The 24,031-nt window shown below is 44.2% G+C and overlaps 1 protein-coding gene across 1 annotated transcript in view; it reads right to left on the bottom strand.

The window, feature by feature from the left end:
* The window catches only part of LOC126298975 (uncharacterized), a 974,877-nt gene that overhangs the window by 708,465 nt on the left and 242,381 nt on the right, over positions 1 to 24,031 (bottom strand). Inside the window, exon 2 of the mRNA XM_049990596.1 lies at positions 15,257 to 15,311. Within this exon, the coding sequence (XP_049846553.1) occupies positions 15,257 to 15,289 (33 nt within the window). The 5' untranslated portion in view covers positions 15,290 to 15,311. The remainder of the gene's footprint in view (positions 1 to 15,256; positions 15,312 to 24,031) is intronic.

Here is a 24,031-nt window from a genome sequence, read left to right as displayed (position 1 = left end):
ACTCCAGTGAATGAGATTCCGGGCCGAAGACGTTTCTGGAGACGTCACAGACAGTGGTGGGATACCAACCTGACGGTCGCCCGCCATGCGGCTCAACAACAAGGAGTGGTGCTCCGGGGTGCCATTTCTTTTCATATGAGACATCTTCGGTTGTCATCCGTGATACCCTTACAGCATAGCCGTACGTCGGCGATTTTCTGTGCAACGTTTTGTTGCCCTTCGTTGCAAACTATTCTGGGCTTACATCTCAGCGAGATAATGTCCGCCGGCACACGGCGAGATGGTGGTGGTGGTTAGTGTTTAACGTCCCGTCGACAACGAGGTCATTAGAGACGGAGCGCATGCTTGGGTGAGTGAAGGATTGGGAAGGAAATAGGCCGTGCCCTTTCAAAGGAACCATTCCGGCATTTGCCTGAAACGATTTAGGGAAATCACGGAAAACCTAAATCAGGATGGCCGAAAATGTGATTGAACCGTCGTCCTCCCGAATGCGCCGAATGTGCACACGGCGAGAGATTCTACCACTTGTCCTCGTGCTTGCAAATCCTCCATTGGCCAGCTAGGATCTTTCCCTAACTGAGAATGTTTGGAGCGTTATGGCCAAGGTACGCCAATCATATCGGGAGTTTGACGATCTAACACGCCATTTGGATAGAATTTGGCACGATATCCCTCAGGAGGACATCCAACAACTCTATCAACCAATTCCAAGCCGAATAACTGCTTGCATAAGGGCAAGAGGTTAACCAACGCGTTGTTCTAATGGTTCAAATGGCTCTGAGCACTATAGGACTTAACAACTGAGGTCATCAGTCCCGTAGAACTTAGAACTACTTAAACCTAACTAACCTAAGGACGTCACATACATCCATGCCCGGGGCAGGATTCGAACCTGCGACCGTAGCAGCAGCACGGTTCCCTGACTGAAGCGCTCGTGGTCGTGCGGTAGCGTTCTCGCTTCCCGCGCCGGGGTTCCCGGGTTCGATTCCCGGCGGGGTCAGGGATTTTCTCTGCCTCGTGATGGCTGGGTGTTGTGTGATGTCCTTAGGTTAGTTAGGTTTAAGTAGTTCTAAGTTGTAGGGGACTTATGACCATAGATGTTAAGTCCCATAGTGCTCAGAGCCATTTGTGAGCCCTGACTGAAGCGCCTAGAACAGGTTTGCCACAGCGGCCGGCGAACTCATATTTCAACAGGCAGAAATCGACCGGGTGCGGAATTACTATCCATCAAGAACATTAGGATATGTTACGTTTTCTTTCCTCCGTTCGGTCGTACAGTATTTTATCCCTGAAGAACAGAAGAAAGAAGAATCGTAGAGCACTTTCAGTCCCGAGGATTTGTTCGGTCACTTACTTATAAATAAACTCTCCCTTCGTTCATATAGTTTTATGTCCTTTCCTGTATAGATATTCCTAAGTGTCAACGATGAAGCTAATTTTGTCCTACTAGGCTAGTGTAAGAAGGATGTGTGAGAATCATCAGTGAATGGCGACATTACAATTTAAGGTTATTTTTTGACTTTTATCAGATTCGCTAAGTATAAGTGGTTGATAATTCCCCATTATCGTCAACCGCATCTCGTGGTCATACGGTAGCGTTCTCGCTTCCCACGCCCGGGTTCCCGGGTTCGATTCCCGGCGGGGTCAGGGATTTTCTCTGCCTCGTGATGGCTGGGTGTTGTGTGATGTCATTATGTTAGTTAGGTTTAAGTAGTTCTAAGTTCTAGGGGACTGATGACCATAGATGTTAAGTCCCATAGTGCTCAGAGCCATTTGAACCCACTATCGTCTTCCAGAAATATTATCAGTTATCTCACTCGGAAAATTAAGCGCCAAATAAAATCCATTCACGGGCATAGAGACAAAGACACGTATTGAAACCAGTATTAAAATGTGACATTCTGGGACGCTATAGATACCAGACATATTTCGACAGAAAATGCAGTGCGAATTCCTTTTAGAACATCGCATTTACAAAATGGTTTTACACACCTCGAAGTACGATAACGTCTCACTTCACCCGCCGAGTGAAAAACGGGAAGTGAATATTTCAACATCAGTTCAAGTTGTCCCATTTGTGAGCTACTAAAAGCGTAAATGAAAGAGAAGGTGGCGAAATTAAACGCAAATTATTAACTTTCACGGCAAAAGTTTCAGAGAAAACTCGAGATAAAAAGAGTGCCTTAAAAATTTGCAAATGGGACGCGTAAGACCGTCTGGACTTCATTTTGCTTGATGCCAAGAAGGTCTCATACTAAAGTCGTACGTATTGTCCTTTTCTGTTGTTTTGGTTATCCTAAACTGGCTTACACATTCCGTACCATGTGATAATTCGTTAAAAAATTGTACGAGCGTGATCAGAAACTTTTACGAATGAAATCGAAATATCAGCCTGCGTCCATGAAACTTCATTACGGTTATACAGTGTTATTGCTTCTCTGCAGATTCATTCTTGAATGCGACACATTTTTTCCAACGATACCTACCTCGGTGGAGATCGTTGTCATAGACGTCTACGTTTGGCTGCACAGATATCAGTTGCAGATTTATGTGAAGTGCGAAAAACAATCTGGTTGGGTGTACCAGGGAGTTTATATTCCGCGATGCTGTTTCGTGATTCACTGTTAGACCTCAATGAACTCGGTACGAAAACATGAACATTTGAGTTAAAATTATTATCACTTTTACCATTATTATAATCAGTGCATATTGCCCATATGCTGTACATATTGTAATGTTCACTCATTCAGAATATGTGATTAGATGTAAGAGAAGATGTGAAGGCCCTAATGTCGTCAGGTGAAATAAACGCGTTATAAATAAATAAGTAAAATACATGTTTAGCGGGTGTGTAAAAAAAACTTGAGCAGAAAACGTATACATCGCAAAGTAAACATCAACATGGGTGCTATAGCGTTACCTACAGATCGTAATCTAGTACTGAAACATCGTACATTAGCGTCTGAACGGGAAGACATGTTAAGCTCAGGCGTAAATACTAGAATCAATCTAAGCAATTTGTCGCAACAGTTGAGACAATGGATTCCTTTTTCGGGAAAAGAAGGGTGACTACTAAAGTTTTTTGTGCAACTGCTATACTGAAATTAAGTTACTAGTGCCTTGTCAAAGGGCTTGCGGTTTTATACAGGGGAATATTGCGCGTGTCGTATCTCTTCTGTCTTACGTACCAGGAGGGCATGATTGTCGACAGAAATACACAGTTGGTATAGAACACACACACACACACACACACACACACACATAAAAGCGCGCGGGCGCTCGTGCGCCCGTTCGCGCACGTGCACAAATGCACACGCACATACATACGTTTTCTTTGCTCATCCACACACGACTCGGGAAACGAACTTTCAGCTTCCACTTTCCGAGTCAGCGACCCTACCCCGAAACCACGGAGGCTGGCACGGATCATGACACATGCTTCTTTTTTTCCGTGTGAAACATCCTGCTGAAGGAGTAGCGCTTCCTCTTCGGAATATTTGTAGGATAATGGAGGAACGCCATACCGACAAAGTAAACAGCGTTAAAATCAGAGCTGCAACTCTCTGATGATATATGCGCGATTTGGGTGGCTCCCTGCGGATCACAGCGAGATGGCCGCCGAGGCTATGTAAAGAGTCTTTAAGGATTACGCTGAGAGCTGCAGGGGAAGCGATTTGGTGTGCTTGCGGAGCGATCGCGCGGGCGCCGGGCGCCACCGCAGGCTTTGCGGAGGCACTCGGCCTGTGATACCAAGTTCCGGTGCGCGCATCATAATGTCGGGCTGCTCACCGGATCGATGGCAGAGAAATATTCATTCGGATTGGTTAACTGACTGATAAGCTCCGGCTAACACAGCTCATCTTGTTCGAGGAGTCGCATAATGAAAATGGCTTTCCACGCAAAATCGTTCTACCTCGTTTAGTTGTAATGGTGTGACTGTTACTCTCATTTTTTTTACTTTTTTAGGCATGGTACACAAAAGTAAGTAATAATTAAAATATTCAGTTTGTAATTAAATGATTAATCGAATCATCTCTCTTATAGCATACCCTGTTAGCCCAAAAAGTTTCGATGCTGGATAAATAGTGTGTTGTTCTACATCTGCATCTACATACATACTCTTCAATCCACCATACGGTGCGTAGCGGAAGGTACCTCGTACCACAACTAGCATCTTCTCTCCCCGTTCCACTCCCAAACAGAACGAGGGAAAAATGACTGCCTATATGCCTGTGTACGAGCCCTAATATCTCTTATCTTATCGCTGTGGCCTTTCCGCGAAATATAAGTTGGCAGCAGTAAAATTGTACTGCACTCAGCCTCAAATGCTGGTTCTCTAAATTTCCTCAGTAGCGATTCACGAAAAGAACGCCTCCTTTTCTCCAGAGGCTCCCATCCGAGTTCCTGATGCATTTCCGTAACACTCGCGTAATAATCAAACCTACCAGTAACAAATCTACCAGCCCGCCTCTAAATTGCTTCTATGTCCTCCCTCAAACCGACCTGATAGGGATCCCAAACACTCGAGCAGTACTCAAGAATAGGTTGTATTAGTGTTTTACAAGCGGCCTCCTTTGCAGATGAACCACATCTTCCCAAAATTCTACCAATGAACCGAAGACGACTATCCGCCTTCCCCACAACTGCCATTACATGCTTGTCCCTCTTCATATCGCTGTGCAATGTTACGCTCAAATATTCAATCGACGTGACTGTGTGAAGCGCTACACTACTAGTGGAGTATTCAAACATTACGGGATTCTTTTTCCTATTCATCTGCATTAATTTACATTTATCTATGTTTAGAGTTAGTTGCCATTGTTTACATCAATCAGAAATCCTGTCCAAGTCATCTTGTATCCTCCTAGAGTCACTCAAAGACGACAGCTTCCCGTACACCACAGCATCATCAGCAAACAGCCGCACATTGGTATCCACCCTATCCAAAAGATCATTTATGTAGGTAGAAAACAACAGTGGACCTACCACACTTCCCTGGGGCACTCCAGATGATACCCTCACCTCCGATGAACACTCACAATCAAGGACAACGTACTGGGTTCTATTACTTAAGAAGTCTTCGAGCTACTCACATACTTGGGAACCAATCCCACATGCTCGTACCTTAGTTAGGAGTCTGCAGTGGGGCACCGAGTCAAACGCTTTCCGGAAGTCAAGGAATATGGCATTCGTCTGATACCCTTCATCCATGGTTCACAAGATATCATGTGAAAAAAGGGCGAATTGCGTTTCGCAGGAGCGATGCTTTCTAAAGCCGTGCTGATGCATGGACAGCAACTTTCCTGTCTCAAGGAAATTCATTATATTCGAACTGAGAATATGTTTGAGAATCCTGCAACAAACGGACGTTAAGGATATTGCCCTGTAATTTTGAGGATCCGTCCTTCGACCCTTCTTATATACAGGCGTCACCTGCGCTTTTTTCCGGTCGCTCGGGACTTTACGTTGAGCAAGAGATCCGCGATAAATGCAAGCTAAGTAAGGAGCCAATGCAGTAGAGTACTCTCTGTAAAACCGAATTGGAATCCCATCAGGACCTGGCGATTTATTTATTTATTTTCATGAGTACGTAGAGTTTTTCCATAAGATTAATAAACAAAACAGATACACATAAAGACTTTATTCGTCAAAAATATATGCTACTTCACTATTTACAACGCTGGGGTAACTTTCCTCGGAGCGCATTTTCATCGGGAAAGGAAGTTTCTTGAAGGTTGTTCGACAGAGAGCGGAAAAGGTTAAAATCTGAGGGTACAAGATCTGGTAAATAAGGTGGGTGCGGAATGACTTCCCAATCCAACTCCTGTATAGTGTTTTTGTTTTCAATCTAGCTGACTGCGGGCGGGCATTATCATGGAGCAGCCTCGCTTCACGCACTCTTCTTTGTCGTTGTTCTTGGACTGCGTCTGCAAAACGTCTCAGTTGTTGACAGTAAATGTCAGCAGTCATGATACATCTCGGGGAAGGAATTCGTAGTACACCATACCGTCGCTGCTCCATCAGATGCAAAACATTATGTTTTGTGGATGCTCGTAGTTCTTTGTATGAGGAGTTGCTGCTTTGTTTGCGAGTTATAGTCTGTGAAAATATTGGGGTAGCTGTTGGAGGGTCTGCTAACCAATAATCTGTCTATCTATTCTTGTTCGTCCAGTTAGAACAATCAGGCTAAAGAATTTCTTCATGTCTCTTTGTTTAACAGGAGACCACTTGAGTGCTTTAGGCAACGGGGTGTTGCGTTGTCCTTACATTCGTATTGTCGTTAATCTCAATAAAAGTGCCTCAGACATACTATCATATCGTCTTTCCACCGTTGAGATGGCGGCATGGGTACGACTGAAAGAGAATAAATTTAAATAAAAAAAGAAAAGATTCAATCACCCATAGAATTTTACGTTGGCGTGTCCACTACTCTTCTGCCAGCACATGGGCTTCCTGGAACAAGATAGATTGTCCACATTCACGGTGGTGTTCCGCTATCGCCCATATATTGAGCTGTGCTAATCGCACATAACGTACATATCCTGCTAGTTGTGTGATGACAGGTCTCCCTTACGTAGGCAGCTCCGCACTAGCAACACAGTTCGTATACTTTTGCGATCTTTAGTCCATTTCGTCATAACTAGCCTATTATATTCTAGGGCCAGTAAAGTTTCACAAATATGACGTACTGGCACAGATCGCCTGCGATAAATAGAGGCAGCTTTCCTCCGCGGCCGGAGTGGCCGAGCGGTTTTAGGCGCTTCAGTCTGGAACCGCGTGACCGCTACGGTCGCAGGTTCGAATCCTGCATCGGGGATGGATGTGTGTGATGTCCTTAGGTTAGTTAGGTTTAAGTAGTTCTAAGTTCTAGGGGACTGATGACCTCAGCTGTTAAGTCTCATAGTGCTCAGAGCCAAGCCCTTGTAATATGGTCGAAACGTTGATTTTACAGTTTATTATAAAAGTATTTTATACAAAGACGAGGTACAACAGGTAGAAGAATTTTAATCATCATCACACGGGCCGCGGAAGCCTACGTAGTTAATACGCATTCCATTAAGTCGTTTCCTTGGTCTGTCCTTAGCTCTTGGAATGCTGGAAAGGACTCCATTGGCCTTGTTACCATCCATTGGCTTGGCCATATGGCCCGTCTACTAACCTCTCATTTGCTTAGTCATAGACACGTCTTCCGCTTGAGTCAGTTTTCCGATTGCTTTCCTGTCTTTCTTACAAGGGAAACTTCCCATCACATCCCCCTCAGATTTAGTGGTAAAATGGCCCAGTGGATAGCCCGTCAAAAACTGAATACGAATCAGTCATGGAAATAGGAAGAAGGTATACTGAACTGTGAAATAAAATAGCAAAGCCGGCAGGGGTGGCAGAGCGGTGTTAGGTGCTTCAGTCTGGAACTGCGCGACCGCTACGCTCGCAGGTTCGAATCCTGCCTCGGGCATGGATGTGTGTGATGTCCTTAGGTTAGTTAGGTTTAAGTAGATCTAAGTTCTGGGGGACTGATGACCTCAGCTGTTAAGTCCCATAGTGCTCGGAACCATTTGAACCTTTCCTCCACCAATACCAGTGTTGCCCTGAGGAAGGCCATTGTAATATGGTGGAAACGCTGATTTTACAGTTTATAATAAAAGTATTTTATACAAAGACGAGGTAAAACACGCAAAAGAATTTTAATCATCATTACACGGGCCGCGGAAGCCTACGTAGTTAATATGCATTCCATTAAGTCGTTCCCTTGGTCTGTCCTTATGTCTTGGAATGCTGGAAAGGACTTCATTGGCCCTGTTACCATCCATTGGCCTGGCCATATGGCCCGTCCACTAACCTCTCATTTTCCTTAGTCATAGCCACGTCTTCCGCTCCAGTCAGTTTTCCGATTGCTTTCCTGTTTTTCTTACAAGGGTAACTTCCCATCGCATTCCCTCAGTATTAATGGTAAAATGGCCCAGTGCATGGCCCGTAAAAAACTGAACACAAATCAGTCATGGAAATAGGAAGAAGGTATACTGAACTGTGAAATAAAAAAGCAAAATAAAAACAGTGAATGGTCCAAGAACAGGAATTACAATATAGAACAACTTTAGCCAACGACGGCGTTAGCCGATGTTAGACTGCCAGACGGTCGAACCGTCTTCAAAACTCCCTCGTGCCATTTTATTTCACATCAATATTAACCGTCCGTCCGGTCATTGAAACGTTTGCTCTCTTACTGCACTCTTGGCCAGTGTCATACTATACACAGGTTATAGAATATGAGAAAATTAGAACAGAGATCGACGTAAACATCATTTTCGTCCTTTTTATTGCTCATGACAACCACACATTGCATGTTGTACCACCAGACAGCGAGACCTTCAGAGATGGCGATCCAGATTACTGTACACACCGGTACCTCTAATACCAGTAGCACGTCCTCTTGCACTGATGAATGCCTGTATTCGTTGTGGCATACTATCCTCAAGTTCAAAAATGTTCAAATCTGTGTGAAATCTTATGGGACTTAACTGCTAACGTCATCAGTCCCTAAGCTTACATACTACTTAACCTAAATGATCCTAAGGACAAACACACACACCCATGCCATAGGGATGACTCGAACCTCCGCCGGGATCAGCCGCACAGTCCATGACAGCAGCGTTCTAGACCGCTCGGCTAATCCTGCGCGGTATCTTCAAGTTGGTCAAGGCACTGTTGGTCCAGATCGTCCCACTCCTCAAGGGCGATTCGTGGTTGGTGGGCCACGTCGTCCATAAACAGCCCTTCTCAATCTATCCCAGACATGTTTGATAGGGTTCATGTCTGGAGAACATGCTGGTCACTCTAGTGGAGCGATGTCGTTATCCTGAAGGAAGTGATTCACAAGATGTGCATGACGGGGGAGCGAATTGTCGTCCATGAAGACGAATGCCTCGCCAATATGCTGCCGATATGGTTGCACTATCGGTCAGATGATGGCATTCCCGTATCGTACAGCCGTTACGGCGCCTTCCATGACCACCAGTGGCGTACGTCGGGCCCTCGTAATGCCACCCCAAAACAGCAGGGAACCTCCACGTTGCTGCACGTGTTGGACAGGGCGTCTAAGGCGTTCAGCCTGAGTGGGTTGCCTCCAAACACATCTCCGACGATTGTCTGGTTGAAGGCATATGCGACACTCATCGGTGAAGAGAACGTGATGCCATTCCTGAGCGGTCCATTCGGCATGTTGTTGTGACCATCTGTACTACGCTGCATGGTGTCCTAGGTCCAAAGATGGACCCCGCCGTGGACGTCGGGATTGAAATTGCACATCATGCACCCTATTGTGCACACTTTGAGTCGTAACTGTCCTGTGGCTGCATGAAAAGCATTATTCAACCTGGTGGCGTTGCTGTTAGGGTTAATCCGAGTCATAATCCGTAGATAGCGGTCATCCACTGCCCTTGGGCGGCCTGGGCGAGGCATGTAATCGACAGATCCTGTCTCTCTGTATCTCCTCAACGTCCGGAAAATACCGCTTTGATTTACTCCGAGACGCCTGGACATTTCCCTTCCTGAGAGCCCTTCCTGGCACAAAGTAACAATGCGGACGCGATCGAACCGCGGTATTGACCGTCTAGGTATGGTTTAACTGCAGGCAACGCGAGCCGTGTACTTCCTTCCTGGTGGAATGAGTGAAACTGATCGCCTGTCGGACGCCCTCCAACTAATAGGCGCTGCTCATGCATGGTTGTTTATATGTCTGGGCGGGTTTAGTGACATCTCTGAGGCCGGCCTTTTTGGCCGAGCGGTTCTAGGCGCTTCAGTCTGGAACCGCGCGACCGCTACCGTCGCAGGTTCGAATCCTGCCTCGGCCATGGACGTGTGTGATGTCCTTATGTTAGTTACATTTAAGTAGTTCTAAGTTCTAGGAGACTGATGACCTCAGATGTTAAGTCCTATAGTGCTCAGAGCCATTTTTTTTTTTTGACATCTCTGAACAGTCAAAGGGACTGCGTCTGTGACAGAATATCCACTGTCAACGTATATCCTCAGGAGTTCTGGGAACCAGGGTAATGCATGATTTCTCTTGATGTGAGTTGTTGTTGTTGTCTTCAGTCCTGAGACTGGTTTGATGCAACTCTCCATGCTACTCTATCCTGTGCAAGCTGCTTCATCTCCCAGTACCTACTGCAACCTACATCCTTCTGAATCTGCTTAGTGTACTCATCTCTCGGTCTCCCTCTACGATTTTTACCCTCCACGCTGCCCTCCACGCTGCCCTCCAATGCTAAATTTGTGATCCCTTGATGCCTCAAAATATGTCCTACCGACGGATCCCTTCTTCTAGTCAAGTTGTGCCACAAACTTCTCTTCTCCCCAATCCTATTCAATACCTCCTCATTAGTTACGTGATCTATCCACCTTATCTTCAGTATTCTTCTGTAGCACCACATTTCGAAAGCTTCTATTCTCTTCTTGTCCAAACTAGTTATCGTCCATGTTTCACTTCCATACATGGCTACACTCCAAACAAATACTTTCAGGAACGACTTCCTGATAGATAAATCTATATTCGATGTTAACAAATTTCTCTTCTTCAGAAACGCTTTCCTTGCCATTGCCAGTCTACATTTTATATCCTCTCTACTTCGACCATCATCAGTTATTTTACTTCCTAAATAGCAAAACTCCTTTACTACTTTAAGTGTCTCATTTCCTAATCTAATTCCCTCAGCATCATCCGATTTAATTTGACTACATTCCATTATCCTCGTTTTGCTTTTGTTGATGTTCATCTTATATCCTCCTTTCAAGACACTGTCCATTCCGTTCAACTGCTCTTCCAAGTCCTTTGCCGTCTCTGACAGAATTACAATGTCATCGGCGAACCTCAAAGTTTTTACTTCGTCTCCATGAATTTTAATACCTACTCCAAATTTTTCTTTTGTTTCCTTTACTACTTGCTCAATATACAGATTGAATAACATCGGGGAGAGGCTACAACCCTGTCTCACTCCTTTCCCAACCACTGCTTCCCTTTCATGCCCCTCGACTCTTATTACTGCCATCTGGTTTCTGTACAAATTATAAATAGCCTTTCGCTCCCTGTATTTTACCCCTGCCACCTTTAGAATTTGAAAAAGAGTATTCCAGTCAACATTGTCAAAAGCTTTCTCTAAGTCTACAAATGCTAGAAACGTAGGTTTGCCTTTTCTTAATCTTTCTTCTAAGATAAGTCGTAAGGTCAGTATTGCCTCACGTGTTCCAACATTTCGACGGGATCCAAACTGATCCCCCCCGAGGTCTGCATCTACCAGTTTTTCCATTCGTCTGTAAAGAATTCGCGTTAGTATTTTGCAGCCGTGGCTTATTAAACTGATAGTTCGGTAATTTTCACATCTGTCAGCACCTGCTTTCTTTGGGATTGGAATTATTATATTCTTCTTGAAGTCTGAGGGTATTTCGCCTGTCTCATACATCTTGCTCACCAGCTGGTAGAGTTTTGTCATGACTGGCTCTCCCAAGGCCGTCAGTAGTTCTAATGGAATGTTGTCTACTCCGGGGGCCTTTTTTCGACTCAGGTCTTTCAGTGCTCTGTCAAACTCTTCACGCAGTATCGTATCTCCCATTTCGTCTTCATCTACATCCTCTTCTATTTCCATAATATTGTCCTCAAGTACATCGCCCTTGTATAAACCTTCTATATACTCCTTCCACCTTTCTGCCTTCCCTTCTTTGCTTAGAACTGGGCTGCCATCTGAGCTCTTGATATTCATACACGTGGTTCTCTTCTCTCCAAAGGTCTCTTTAATTTTCCTGTAGGCAGTATCTATCTTACCCCTAGTGAGATAAGCTTCTACATCCTTACATTTGTCCTCTAGCCATCCCTGTTTAGCCATTTTGCACTTCCTGTCGATCTCATTTTTGAGACGTTTGTATTCCTTTTTGCCTGCTTCATTTACTGCATTTTTATATTTTCTCCTTTCATCAATTAAATTCAATATTTCTTCTGTTACCCAAGGATTTCTAGCAGCCCTCGTCTTTGTACCTACTTTATCCTCTGCTGCCTTCACTACTACATCCCTCAGAGCTACCCATTCTTCTTCTACTGTATTTCTTTCCCCTATTCCTGTCAATTGTTCCCTTATGCTCTCTCTGAAACTCTGTACAACCTCTGGTTTTTTCAGTTTATCCAGGTCCCATCTCCTTAATTTCCCACATTTTTGCAGTTTCTTCAGTTTTAATCTACAGGTCATAACCAATAGATTGTGGTCAGAGTCCACATCTGCCCCTGGAAATGTCTTACAACTTAAAACCTGGTTCCTAAATCTCTGTCTTACCATTATATAATCTATCTGATACCTTTTAGTATCTCCAGGGTTCTTCCACGTATACAACTTTCTTTCATGATTCTTAAACCAAGTGTTAGCTATGATTAAGTTGTGCTCTGTGCAAAATTCTACTAGGCGGCTTCCTCTTTCATTTCTTAGCCCCAATCCATATTCACCTACTATGTTTCCTTCTCTCCCTTTTCCTACACTCGAATTCCAGTCACCCATTACTATTAAATTTTCGTCTCCCTTCACTATCTGAATAATTTCTTTTATTTCATCGTACATTTCTTCAATTTCTTCATCATCTGCAGAGCTAGTTGGCATATAAACTTGTACTACTGTAGTAGGTGTGGGCTTCGTATCTATCTTGGCCACAATAATGCGTTCACTATGCTGTTTGTAGTAGCTTACCCGCATTCCTATTTTCCTATTCATTATTAAACCTACTCCTGCATTACCCCTATTTGATTTTGTGTTTATAACCCTGTAGTCACCTGACCAGAAGTCTTGTTCCTCCTGCCACCGAACTTCACTAATTCCCACTATATCTAACTTTAACCTATCCATTTCCCTTTTTAAATTTTCTAACCTACCTGCCCGATTAAGGGATCTGACATTCCACGCTCCGATCCGTAGAACGCCAGTTTTCTTTCTCCTGATAACGACCTCCTCCTGAGTAGTCCCCGCCCGGAGATCCGAATGGGGGACTATTTTACCTCCGGAATATTTTACCCAAGAGGATGCCATCATCATTTAATCATACAGTAAAGCTGCATGTCCTCGGGAAAAATTACGGCTGTAGTTTCCCCTTGCTTTCAGCCGTTCGCAGTACCAGCACAGCAAGGCCGTTTTGGTTAATGTTGCAAGGCCAGATCAGTCAATCATCCAGACTGTTGCCCCTGCAACTACTGAAAAGGCTGCTGCCCCTCTTCAGGAACCACACGTTTGTCTGGCCTCTCAACAGATACCCCTCCGTTGTGGTTGCACCTACGGTACGGCCATCTGTATCGCTGAGGCACGCAAGCCTCCCCACCAACGGCAAGGTCCATGGTTCATGGGGGGAGGTTGATGTGAGTATGAACACCTAAATCGGGAGAGGAGACATATCTCACTCACTTTACAGTCGTACAAATTAGGTGCGCCGATAAGAGATTCCTATCACATGACACACGTACTTTCACAAATGCCGTGTATGACACACCAGACTTTCCGGTGGAGGATTCGGTTGACTTTGTCGACTCATCATCGAAAGTTTGCGGTTCCCATTCGAAAGCCATTTTCATTCGGCTGCTAATAGAGCAGTTTCGCAGAATCACCTCTCATTATAGGTCCCTACCTTACACCTCGCTGTTGCAAACGGACGTTATACCACGGCACAGACACAAATTTGAATAAAGCGAACAGCGAAAAATAAAAAGGCACGAGGGCTGTTTGAACACGGCTTGGCCGCAGGGCAGTCTAACTCCGCAACCACAACACCATTACTCTTCCGGTTGATTTAAATTGTACTTCTTATTCTCGAACAGTTCACTGTTTCTATTTTGCTCTATCTTCGCAGTCCAGTACACCTGCTTCCTGTTTTCATGCTTTATCTGTGTTCAGTTTTTGACGGGCTGTCCACTGGGTCCTATTATCACTAAATCTGAGGAGGTGGGGGGGGGATGCGATGGGGAGATTCCCTTGTTAGTAATTTCGAGTACGCAGTACGCATCCCTCCACGGATCGCTCTGGCATTAAAAGTTCTTATCACACAACGATAAATCAGCTTTAGTAACGCACGCTAATTGGAAACTTTCCACTTGGGGCACGGTGGGGGCTTAATTTTGAGAACTTTGTTTCGTTTACCAGAAAGCACTACTGGTCATTTTACACATCGATTAACTTCGTTATCTGTTCATCCAATTTTTATCTTCAAACGCCACTATACAGTAACTCATCAACAGGTCATACAACTTTGTCGTTAATTTGATGTTGCTCACACATTTCGTGTATTACAATAACTGATTTTAGAAACTGTTTTCGAGCATGTTCTACTAAGTTTCTCCATTCCAAGTTTAATTTTAACTACACCAGAGGCAAAAAAACTCATCAAAAAATGGTTCAAATGGCTCTGAGCACTATGGGACTTAACTTCTGAGGTCATCAATCCCCTGGATCTTAGAACTACTTAAACCTAACTAACCAAAGGACATAACACACATCGATGGTCCAGGCAGGATTCGAACCTGCGACCGTAGCGGTCGCGCGGTTCCAGACTGCAGCGCCTAGAACCGCTCGGCCACTCTGGTTGGCCAAACTCATCAGAAAAATGTAGCCCCGCGGGGTAGCCACGCGGTCTGGGGCGCCTTGTCACGGTCTGGGCGGCTCCCCCTATCGGAGTTTCGAGTCCTCCCTCGGCATGAGTGTGTGTGTGTGTGTGTGTGTGTGTGTGTGTGTGTGTCTGTGTGTGTGTGTGTGTGTGTGTGTGTGTGTTGTCCTTAGTGTAAGTTAGATTAAACAGTGTGTAAGCTTAGGGATCGATGACCTCAGCAGTTTAGTCCCATAAGACCTTACCACAAATTTCCAAAGAAAAATTTAGGTGTTCGATGTATACCGAAAGCTAGACGATCAGCTTTGCACTTATATTAAAGTGTACGTAATGAAAGGGTTATTTGATATCGCTTGCAGACGGTTTATAATTGATGCTGCACCAACAGAAATACAGTATGAATAATAAAGGCATAAATCACTTAATCACCATCAAATAGAGCTGCAAAGAGGATGCAGTATGGAGCCGCACCCTTCATAACTTTATACATCCTGTTTCATTTGATTTACACTATTCTTTAGAACTCGTGAAGCAAGTTTCTGTTTAAAATTGTGTTTTTCCTTTTCTTTCGGTAGTGTTTCAAGTGAAAGATAACAAGCCATATTACAACAAAATTTTAAATTTTATTTTTATTGCTTACCTTCCTAGAGGCATTTTTCACAGCAAAAGTCATATGGCCTGGTGGTTCGCTACTCCTGCAACAGAAAACAGTTTCTTGCTTAAGTGTGAAATGTGAATAAATTGATGTATTAAGAAAGAATTTAAAAGTATGGTCTAAAGTTTAATATCTGTTTTCCATGTTCTAATGTGTGTTAATAAACACAACATTATGGACTGATACTGACAGTGATTATAGAAATGTTAAACAAACATCACCATTGATCGAGAACAATTATGTTTTCGACACCATAGTTGTTTTATTTTTCCTTGCGTGCAAAGGAACATTGCTGTCGCAATTTTGAAATTCCGCTTTGTAGATGACATGAAATGTATTCGTAGTTGCGAATATAGGCAACCATCAGCTTTATAATGGAATGATGTCAATGAAAATTTGTGCCAGACCGGGACTCGAACCCGGATTTCCCGCTTAGCGCGAGCTGTAACTTTACCACTTTTTTAAAATTTCATTTTGTTCGTTAAGGTTCGTTGCGGACGTCCCATGATGCTTGTTCAAGTTCATCGTTCATCCATTAAATCAGTTTTTTATTGCAGGGGGCAGCCAACCCTCTGACCGAACACACTGAGCTACCGTGCCGGAATCAGTAGGCTATCCGAACACGATTCACAAGCCCACCCAAACTTCCATATGCCATCAACCATATATCTACAACCTGCACTCGTGTATCCATTATGTGTATTTCCGCACAGCGGAGATAGCTTAATTGCAGGCCGCTTGCCAGGTGTTTACGGGTAAATACGATATTTCAGTGCCTTTGTTGTTCAGGAGTACGATGCAATATTCTTTCAGACATGCATTCTACTGCTGAACAACACAAGGACTGCAATATCGTCGTTATACAAGACACTATCACGCATGCGTATTTTACCACCCTGAGTCCTATTTTCAGTTCTTTACTGATTTACTTCAATGCTTCAAATATTATTTTAAAAGTTGACAGCGTTCGGAAAGGTTTCACAAACAAGAAACAATAACGGTCATTATTATTACAAATTTCTGTGCTGGCTGCGAATATTCAAAAGGTTGTTTTCTTTTATAAATACAACAATCACTTCTGATAGCGTGGAGGTAATTTCTTTGTCTATTAGACCAACAATGGCGTATATGGAAAACCAGCTGCTGTCCGAGTTACCAAAGTCCTAACAGCGTCGGTCATTGTCTGTACTCAAAGCTACTGTTCTTATGAAAATAGTCACCTTATTTGCCTGCAGACAGTACTTGCATGTGAATTAAGTACTAATACCACAGGTACTCGTAAGGAAGGAAGAAAAGTAATCGATCAATGTCCCGCCGAAGATGACGCAGTTGAACTTAGGGAAGGAGGACACATTGGATGGCCCTGGCATTTTCAAAGAAACCACCAAGGCATCCGGCTACGGTGATTTAGGGGGACCACCTAAAATTTTGATGGTTGTGTTGAAATTTGCAACCCACAGCTCCTGATTCCCAGTCGAGTGGCTACACTGTTGTGCCACCTTATCCGGTGCAACTTTCCAGCACATACTATGGCAAAACTGCACTTATGAGTCGAAACATTATGACCGGTTTCCGTATAGTGTGTTGATCCATCTCTGGAACGCAATACAGCACCGATTCTGCGTGGAATCAACAAACTTCTTGGTAGCTGTCTGAAGGTGGTAGCAAGTTCGTATGGCACCAAACTGCTGAGGTCAACGGTCCCTATCAGATGTCTACGCATAGGTCAGCAGCTCCCGTACATTGTGGGCCGTTGGTTTGTGGGAGTGGTTCTGGCGCCAGGTAGCGTCCCAGATGTGTTCCATAGGGATCAGATGAGGAGAATTTGGTGGCCAAGACATGAACTATCATGCCCCTTAAATCACTGTAGCACAATTCTAGCTTTGTGAAAAGGACTGTTATCCAGCTGGAAATTGCCATTGCCGTCAGAGAAACCATTAGGCGTGAAGCGATGCGTCCCCCATCACATTTTATTGCCTCCAGCGATCTGCGTCCATGATGCGGTGCAGGTAACGAGCAGCTGTTCGCCTGGATGATGGCGAATCTGGACACTACATCGATTTGGTGTATCATAAAACATGACCCGATCAGATGAAACGTATATATTGATCCACGGCCCGGTCTTTATGCTCTTATGCCAACTGCAGTCGTAATAGACAAAATGGTTCAAATGGCTCTGAGCACTATGGGACTTAACTTCTGAGATCATCAGCCCCCTAGAACATAGAACTACTTAAACCTAACTAACCTAAGAACACCACACACATCCATGCCCGAGGCAGGATTCGAACCTGCGACCGTAGCGGACGCGCGGTTCCAGACTGTAGCGCCTAGAACCGCTCGGCCACCCTGGCCGGCGTAATAGACAATGTCGTTGTTCCAGCATGGGAAAACCCAGGAGTCAACTGCTTTGAAGCTAATGAGGAGGTATTGAACAGAATTGGCGAGAGGAGGAGTTTCTGGCACAACTTGACAAGAAGAAGGGACCGGTTGGTAGGACATGTTCTGAGGCATCAAGGCATCACAAACTTAGCATTGGAAGGCAGTGTGGAGGCTAAAAATTGTAGAGGGAGACCAAGAGATGAATACACTAAGCATATTCAGAAGGATGTAGGTTGCAGTAAGTGCTGGGAGAGGAAGAAGCTTGCACCACAGGATAGATTAGCATGGAGAGTTGCATCAAACCAGTCTCAAGACTGAAGACCACAACAATAACAACAGTCAACAATGTGCGCTGAACAGTGTGTTCTGAAACACTTGTGTGTGCCCCAGCATTGTACTCTGACGTCAAATCTGCCATAAGTCGCCACCTCTGTTTCTCCACAAAGTGGGGACAGCCCTCTGTCTCCTACTTCTATGTTACACCTTAGACGTCCAGCACATGGTTACTCACTCACGGTTCACCGTACGTCAAGCACTTTCCACGCTCACGACAGTAGCACGCGAACGGACGACCACCTTCGTCGTTTACGAGATGCTCATTCACAAGTGCTGGGCCGCAACAATCTATCCTTTGTCAAAGTCGTTCATGTCAGTGGATTTCCCCACTTGCGGCCCGTATCGTCCGAGTTTGTGCTCCGTTTTTAATGAACCCAGTGTCGACTGGAGTGAAACCCTAGCCTTCCTTCCTTTCATGGCTAACATAACTACCCACTCGTCTCTGTTCCGCGTATCTTACGGGTGATCAAAAAGTCGGGATAAATTTGGAAACTTAATAAACCACGGAATAATGTAGATAGAGAGGTAAAAATTGACACACGTGCTTGGAATGACATGGGGTTTTATTAGAACAAAAAAAAAAGTATTGCTAGACGCGTGAAAGATCTCCTGCGCGCGTCATTTGGTGATGATCGTGTGCTCAGCCTCCACTTTCGTCATGCTTGGCCTCCCACGTCCCCAGACCTCAGTCCGTGCGAGTATGGCTTTGGAGTTACCTGAAGTCGCAAATGTATCGTGATCGACCGACATCTCTAGGGATGCTGAAAGACAGCATCCGACGTCAATGCCCCACCATGCTTTACAGTGCTGTTCACAACATTATTTCTCAACTACAGCTATTGTTGAGAAATGATGGTGGACATATTGAGCATTTTCTGTGAAGAATATCATCTTTGCTTTGTCTTACTTTGTTATGCTAATTATCGCTATTCTCATCAGATGACGAGCCATCTGTCGGACATTTTTTGAACTTTTGTATTTTTTGGTTTTAATAAAACCCCATGTCATTCCAAGAACGTGTGTCAATTTGTACCTCTCTATTTACATTAGTCCATGATTTATTCAGTCTTCAAATTTATACTCACATTTTGGTCACCGTGTACTTTCCTTACCGCATCACAAGCCTCTATGACATCATTCGGCAATCAGTCTCGCAGTGAGCTGTGATCATAATATGTTGTCTCGTCAGTGTAGTTAGGTCCGACTTTCATTGCATTTGACAGTGTACATCTTCTGTTTCTCGCGTGAAACGTGTAAAAACTGTATTCTTATATGGCACAGAGACGAACCTGTGTTCGCGGTCGTTGTACGAGGGCACGTGTTGAAGTATTACCCATCATGCATATTACTCGGTCGAGTTTCCCGCTTCGCTGTCGCAAGTTGCAACACTCTGCCGCTAGAGGGCTCCGAATTGTCTTGTGTGTGTAACAAGGTGGTGTTTAATGTAACTATGTCGGCGCGTAAGAAACGGCGGGCTGTAATCGAGTTTCTAACTGCAGAAGAGTTCGTCCACACAAGGAGCACACTCTCCTTCGGCATGACAGCGCCAACCACACACGAACCCTGCGACATTTGCAACAATCCGACGCCCTGGGTTCACTATTATCGATTATCCTGTATACGGTTCCAACTTGGCCCCATCCGATTTTCAACTGTTTCCAAAACACCTTCGCGGACTTTACTTTGATACTGGTGAATCGGTGCAAGTAGATGCGAGATTTTGGCCCCCTCAGCAAAGTCAAACATTCTACAGCGACGGTGTCAACAAAGTGGTCTCTCGTTGGCAGAAATGTGTTCGTCTCCCGTGTGTTTATGTTGAGAAATAAATATGTTGAAATGAATAATAAAGATGAAGAATGTTAATAACATTTGTTGTATTTAAAAGGCTTTAAGAGTTTTCACATAAAAATTTCGGAGGCATTGCTTTTCAGCACTCCCTCGCCCATGAATATATTAACGTTTCATAAATACAATAGTATGATTACAACGTAGGTTTATTAAATTACACGTTTTGTAACACGGACCTGTTTGAAATGAAAATGCGGAATACAGGGAAAAACAGGACTAAAACGTTTCGATTACAGTTTAGACAAATATGTTACAATGTACGTTTCTAAAGCAGATTTGTTAAGTTAGTCAGTTGAGATAAAAGTATTTGGAAATGCCTCAGTGTGACAGGAGAAAACTATCGTGGCATTTGACAAACTGCAACCAGGATTAGTAAGATTTATAGGGAAGATAGTAGATGTGGGTAAGAAATACGAAGGTTGGCAAATACAGTTTTGTGTAACATAAATTAAAATTATGCTCATTGTTATAACGAATCACAGAGGAGCATACTCACTAATGGCAATAGGTAGCGGAAGATCGAAAGATAAAGAAACTTCGAAAAACGTGTGGCACATAGGAAAAGGCTTGAAGTAGGAAAATTGGGCTTCAAATAAATGGTTTATAAAGAAAATATAGCATTATCTTTCGAGAAAACCCTCACAGAGCGAAGACGACTCTCCTGGTGTGGGGCAAAAGAGTTAAGAAGCAGCGTTCTTCGCCTCTCTCTCTCTCTGTAGGCGCCACCTCCGTAAGTGAAACGGAAAATTAAATTGTCAGAGAGAATTAAATCACATCGTGTTCGTGCTAAATCACTTTGAGCACCCAAGGGATGTGCCTCCCAAAGGATTATGCGGTCGAATACCCCGCCCCTCGGTCCCTCCCCATGTCAGGTGCATTAATAAAAGCTCTCCGCACTCCTGGGGCTTCCGGAAAGCCCCTCCACTGCAGACACGCAAGCTGTCGTCTTCCCCCTCCACTCTTTTTCCAATCCCTACCGCCCGGCAAACCACACACTGAAAGGCACTAGGTTCTTGTTCTGTGGTCACGGTTTGCAACTGTCCATATGATGAAGCGAATGGTCGCACTTAGACTCCGCACTACAAAATACAAAAATACAACGGAAAACCGAAGTGCAGTGATTTGGAACATTCTTTGAACTTTGGAAATACCGTTACAGATAAGATGACTGACAATTCCGGTTTTGTAAAGTGAGACTCAGGCAGAATTTGATATTAGAGATTGCAACTAAAATTATAATGCATAACAAATATTTTTGTTTATAAATACAATAGCTATGGTGTCGAGTTATTTCATTGCGCACTATATGCGAGGGGCGTTCAATAAGTAATGCAAAATTTCGTTTGAATAAATGCGTAACTTGTTGTGGAACATCGTAGAATATTCCAACTTCAGCCACTATAGTTACATGAAGTTCCGATAGGTGGCGGAGCAATACGCAGTCTTTAGAATGGTGTCTGTAATGGAGGTGTGTTCCAAGCAGAGACCTGTCATTGAGTTTCTTTTGGCGGAAAACCAGAGCATCGCAGATATTCATAAGCGCTTTGAAAACGTCTTAGGACACCTGGTAGTCAGTAAAAGCGCGGTGAGTCGTTGAGCGAGATGTCTTCTTCTCAACAAGGTAGCGCAAACTTGTCCGATCTCCCGCGCGCCGGCCGACCGCACACAGCAGTGACTCCTGAAATGTTGGAACGTGTGGACACACTCATTCGAGGTGATCGACGGATCACAATCAAACATCTCGTGCACAGCTCCACGTCTGTATTGGTGGTGCTGACACGCTCGTCTACCAGGTGGGGTGTTCATAGCTGTGTGCCCAGTGGGTTGTTCGACACTTAATAGAAGACCGAAAGAGCAACGAACGACAATATGTGCGGAATTGATTGCATGTTATGAGGCTGATCGTGACAGTTTTTTGTCGAACATCATCACAGGCGATGAAACATGGGTTCATCGCTTTAGATCGGAACCAAAACAGCAATTCATGGAGTGGCGCCACCTCACCTTCCCTCCGAAGAAAAAGTTCAGTGCCCCACCCTCAGCCGGTAAGGCCATGGCGATAATCTTCTTGAATTCTGAAGGGGTCATTCTGTTTGACGCTTTCCCTCATGGTGCAACGATGTGCTCTGAATTGTATTGTGTACACTCATGTACTGGAATCCTGAGTAAAACCAATCTGCTTTCAGAAAAAAATGTTGCATTACTTATTGAAGGCCCCTCGTAATTTTCTTGCTGATCACTCTGATCATTATGATTGCTCCCCTAATAGCGTGTTGATTAACCTTTTTGGAATGCAGGACATTTGCATTTCGTCATAACACGTTATCTTCAAATCCTACGTACGTGGCCAGTGGTAGATTGTACAATACATTTACGAGGTTCCTATAGACTTTGAGAAGGTTCTTTATTTATTTAGTTGTTAGGACGCGTAAGAGTTCCTGAGACACAGTGTACTATTCTGACGTTCTGATATTCATACTTGTCGTACTGGAAATTACAATATTCAGCGAGAGATACACCACACATCAGCCATTCAGTGATGTATGTGATCAGTAGTAACACTGAAATAATCCACGACTTTCACGGTGCCTCCCGTGACAATATTGCTTCGTAAGGATCGTATCGGAGGGTGGTATGCTGGAAGATAAAATAAGCAGGTGTGACTATCGACATGTACTCGAGGTAAGCGTGAATCATATGACCAGAAATCTCGTTTGTTTTGCTTGGTGATCCAATGACTATAGTATAGTAAGTATTCCAATCACAGCTGATGACACCATTGGGTCAAATCGGAATATAAATCTGTTGCACAGCTTGGACTGTATGTGTTAAACGAAATATTTTCAGAAACTGTTTTCTTCTGCAGCACTGCGCCCTGCATTCAGATGGGCCATAGACTGCCCGTTATCCAGATTTACAGCGTAGAATAACTTTACGACTTTAATGCCCGGAGCTGGTTTTGTATATCGCCGATCGATACATTCCGACGGTCGATTTCGCAGCCGCTGACTACCAACACTGATGTCAAGGCAGAATGTGTCCTTATCAACTAAAATATCTTTTCTGCGTCTATCGCCCCAATGACTCTTTCGCTTTATCGTCGGAGATGAAATACGATAGGTAGTCATAAAGTTTTAATTTTGACCTCGAAAAATCGAGTTGAGAACATAATACTTGCTGATGGTGTTATTCCTTCTTTAGGTATTCACCCTGCCAATGGTCTTGCTACGTTCGTACCACTGCTCCCCACCCGATCACTGAAGTTAAGTAACGTTGGGCTTGCCTACTACTTGCATGGGTGACCATGTGGGGAAAACCGGGTGCCTGAGGCAATAAAGACGCCAAAGTCGTCCAAGTGACGTCCAATTGAAAGACTCGGGCTGACGTGCCACACGGCTTTTATTTATTATTTTACATATTCACCCTGTAAGGCTACACATCTTTCCCAAAGACTGATGGCTCCGTTACAAAGTCAGAATATGGGCTGTGAAATGTCTGTCACGCTATAGTTTCTTCATCCGAGGAAAGGGAATGAATTCACTGGATGCCATGTCAGAAGAATGCGAGAGTGTGTGTGTGTGGGGGGGGGGGGGGGGAGGTAAAGTTTCATTGCCAAAAGAAGAAGCATGTATGACTCAAAATCAACCACTTGAACAGCTTCCTGCGTTTCGATTTGTCGATCTCCCATAGACTCGTCAGGAGATTTCTTGCGACACTTTGCCCCTTAAGAGCATAATGAGTTTGCTCCATACCATTACTGTGTCAAAAATCTCTTAGTATCATCTTCCCCTGTTATGGATGGGTCGTTGCCTATTTCCGCGATGGTGAGTCAACTTGCTTCCACTGTCTGCCGCCCCTCTTTTTCTCGGCTTGATCATAGTGCCCCACCTAACACTCGTCCACGGTGATTAGGCGGCTAAGAAAGGCATGTGAATTGGCCTGGCACTGTTGCGACATTTCCGCTTCTGGCTCGGTTCGACTGGGTTTGCTAGTAGTTGTGAGCAGTCTCGGAATCCAGAGGGCGGTTATCATAGTTATGTTCAAAACGTCGTGCAACATTTCATGACTGATTATCACGTTATCCACTATTACTTTGATATGATTCGCCCACTTTCGAACACATCACAGAAAAATGGTCTACCAATTCTCTTTTTGGCTTTTAGGCTTATTTAAGTACACTGCAAGCCTCTATGT

This window comes from Schistocerca gregaria, chromosome X, assembly GCF_023897955.1.
Source record: "Schistocerca gregaria isolate iqSchGreg1 chromosome X, iqSchGreg1.2, whole genome shotgun sequence".
NCBI lineage: Eukaryota > Metazoa > Arthropoda > Insecta > Orthoptera > Acrididae > Schistocerca > Schistocerca gregaria.
Note: the sequence above shows the minus strand (reverse complement) of the source record. Positions and strands in the feature narration are given on the sequence as shown.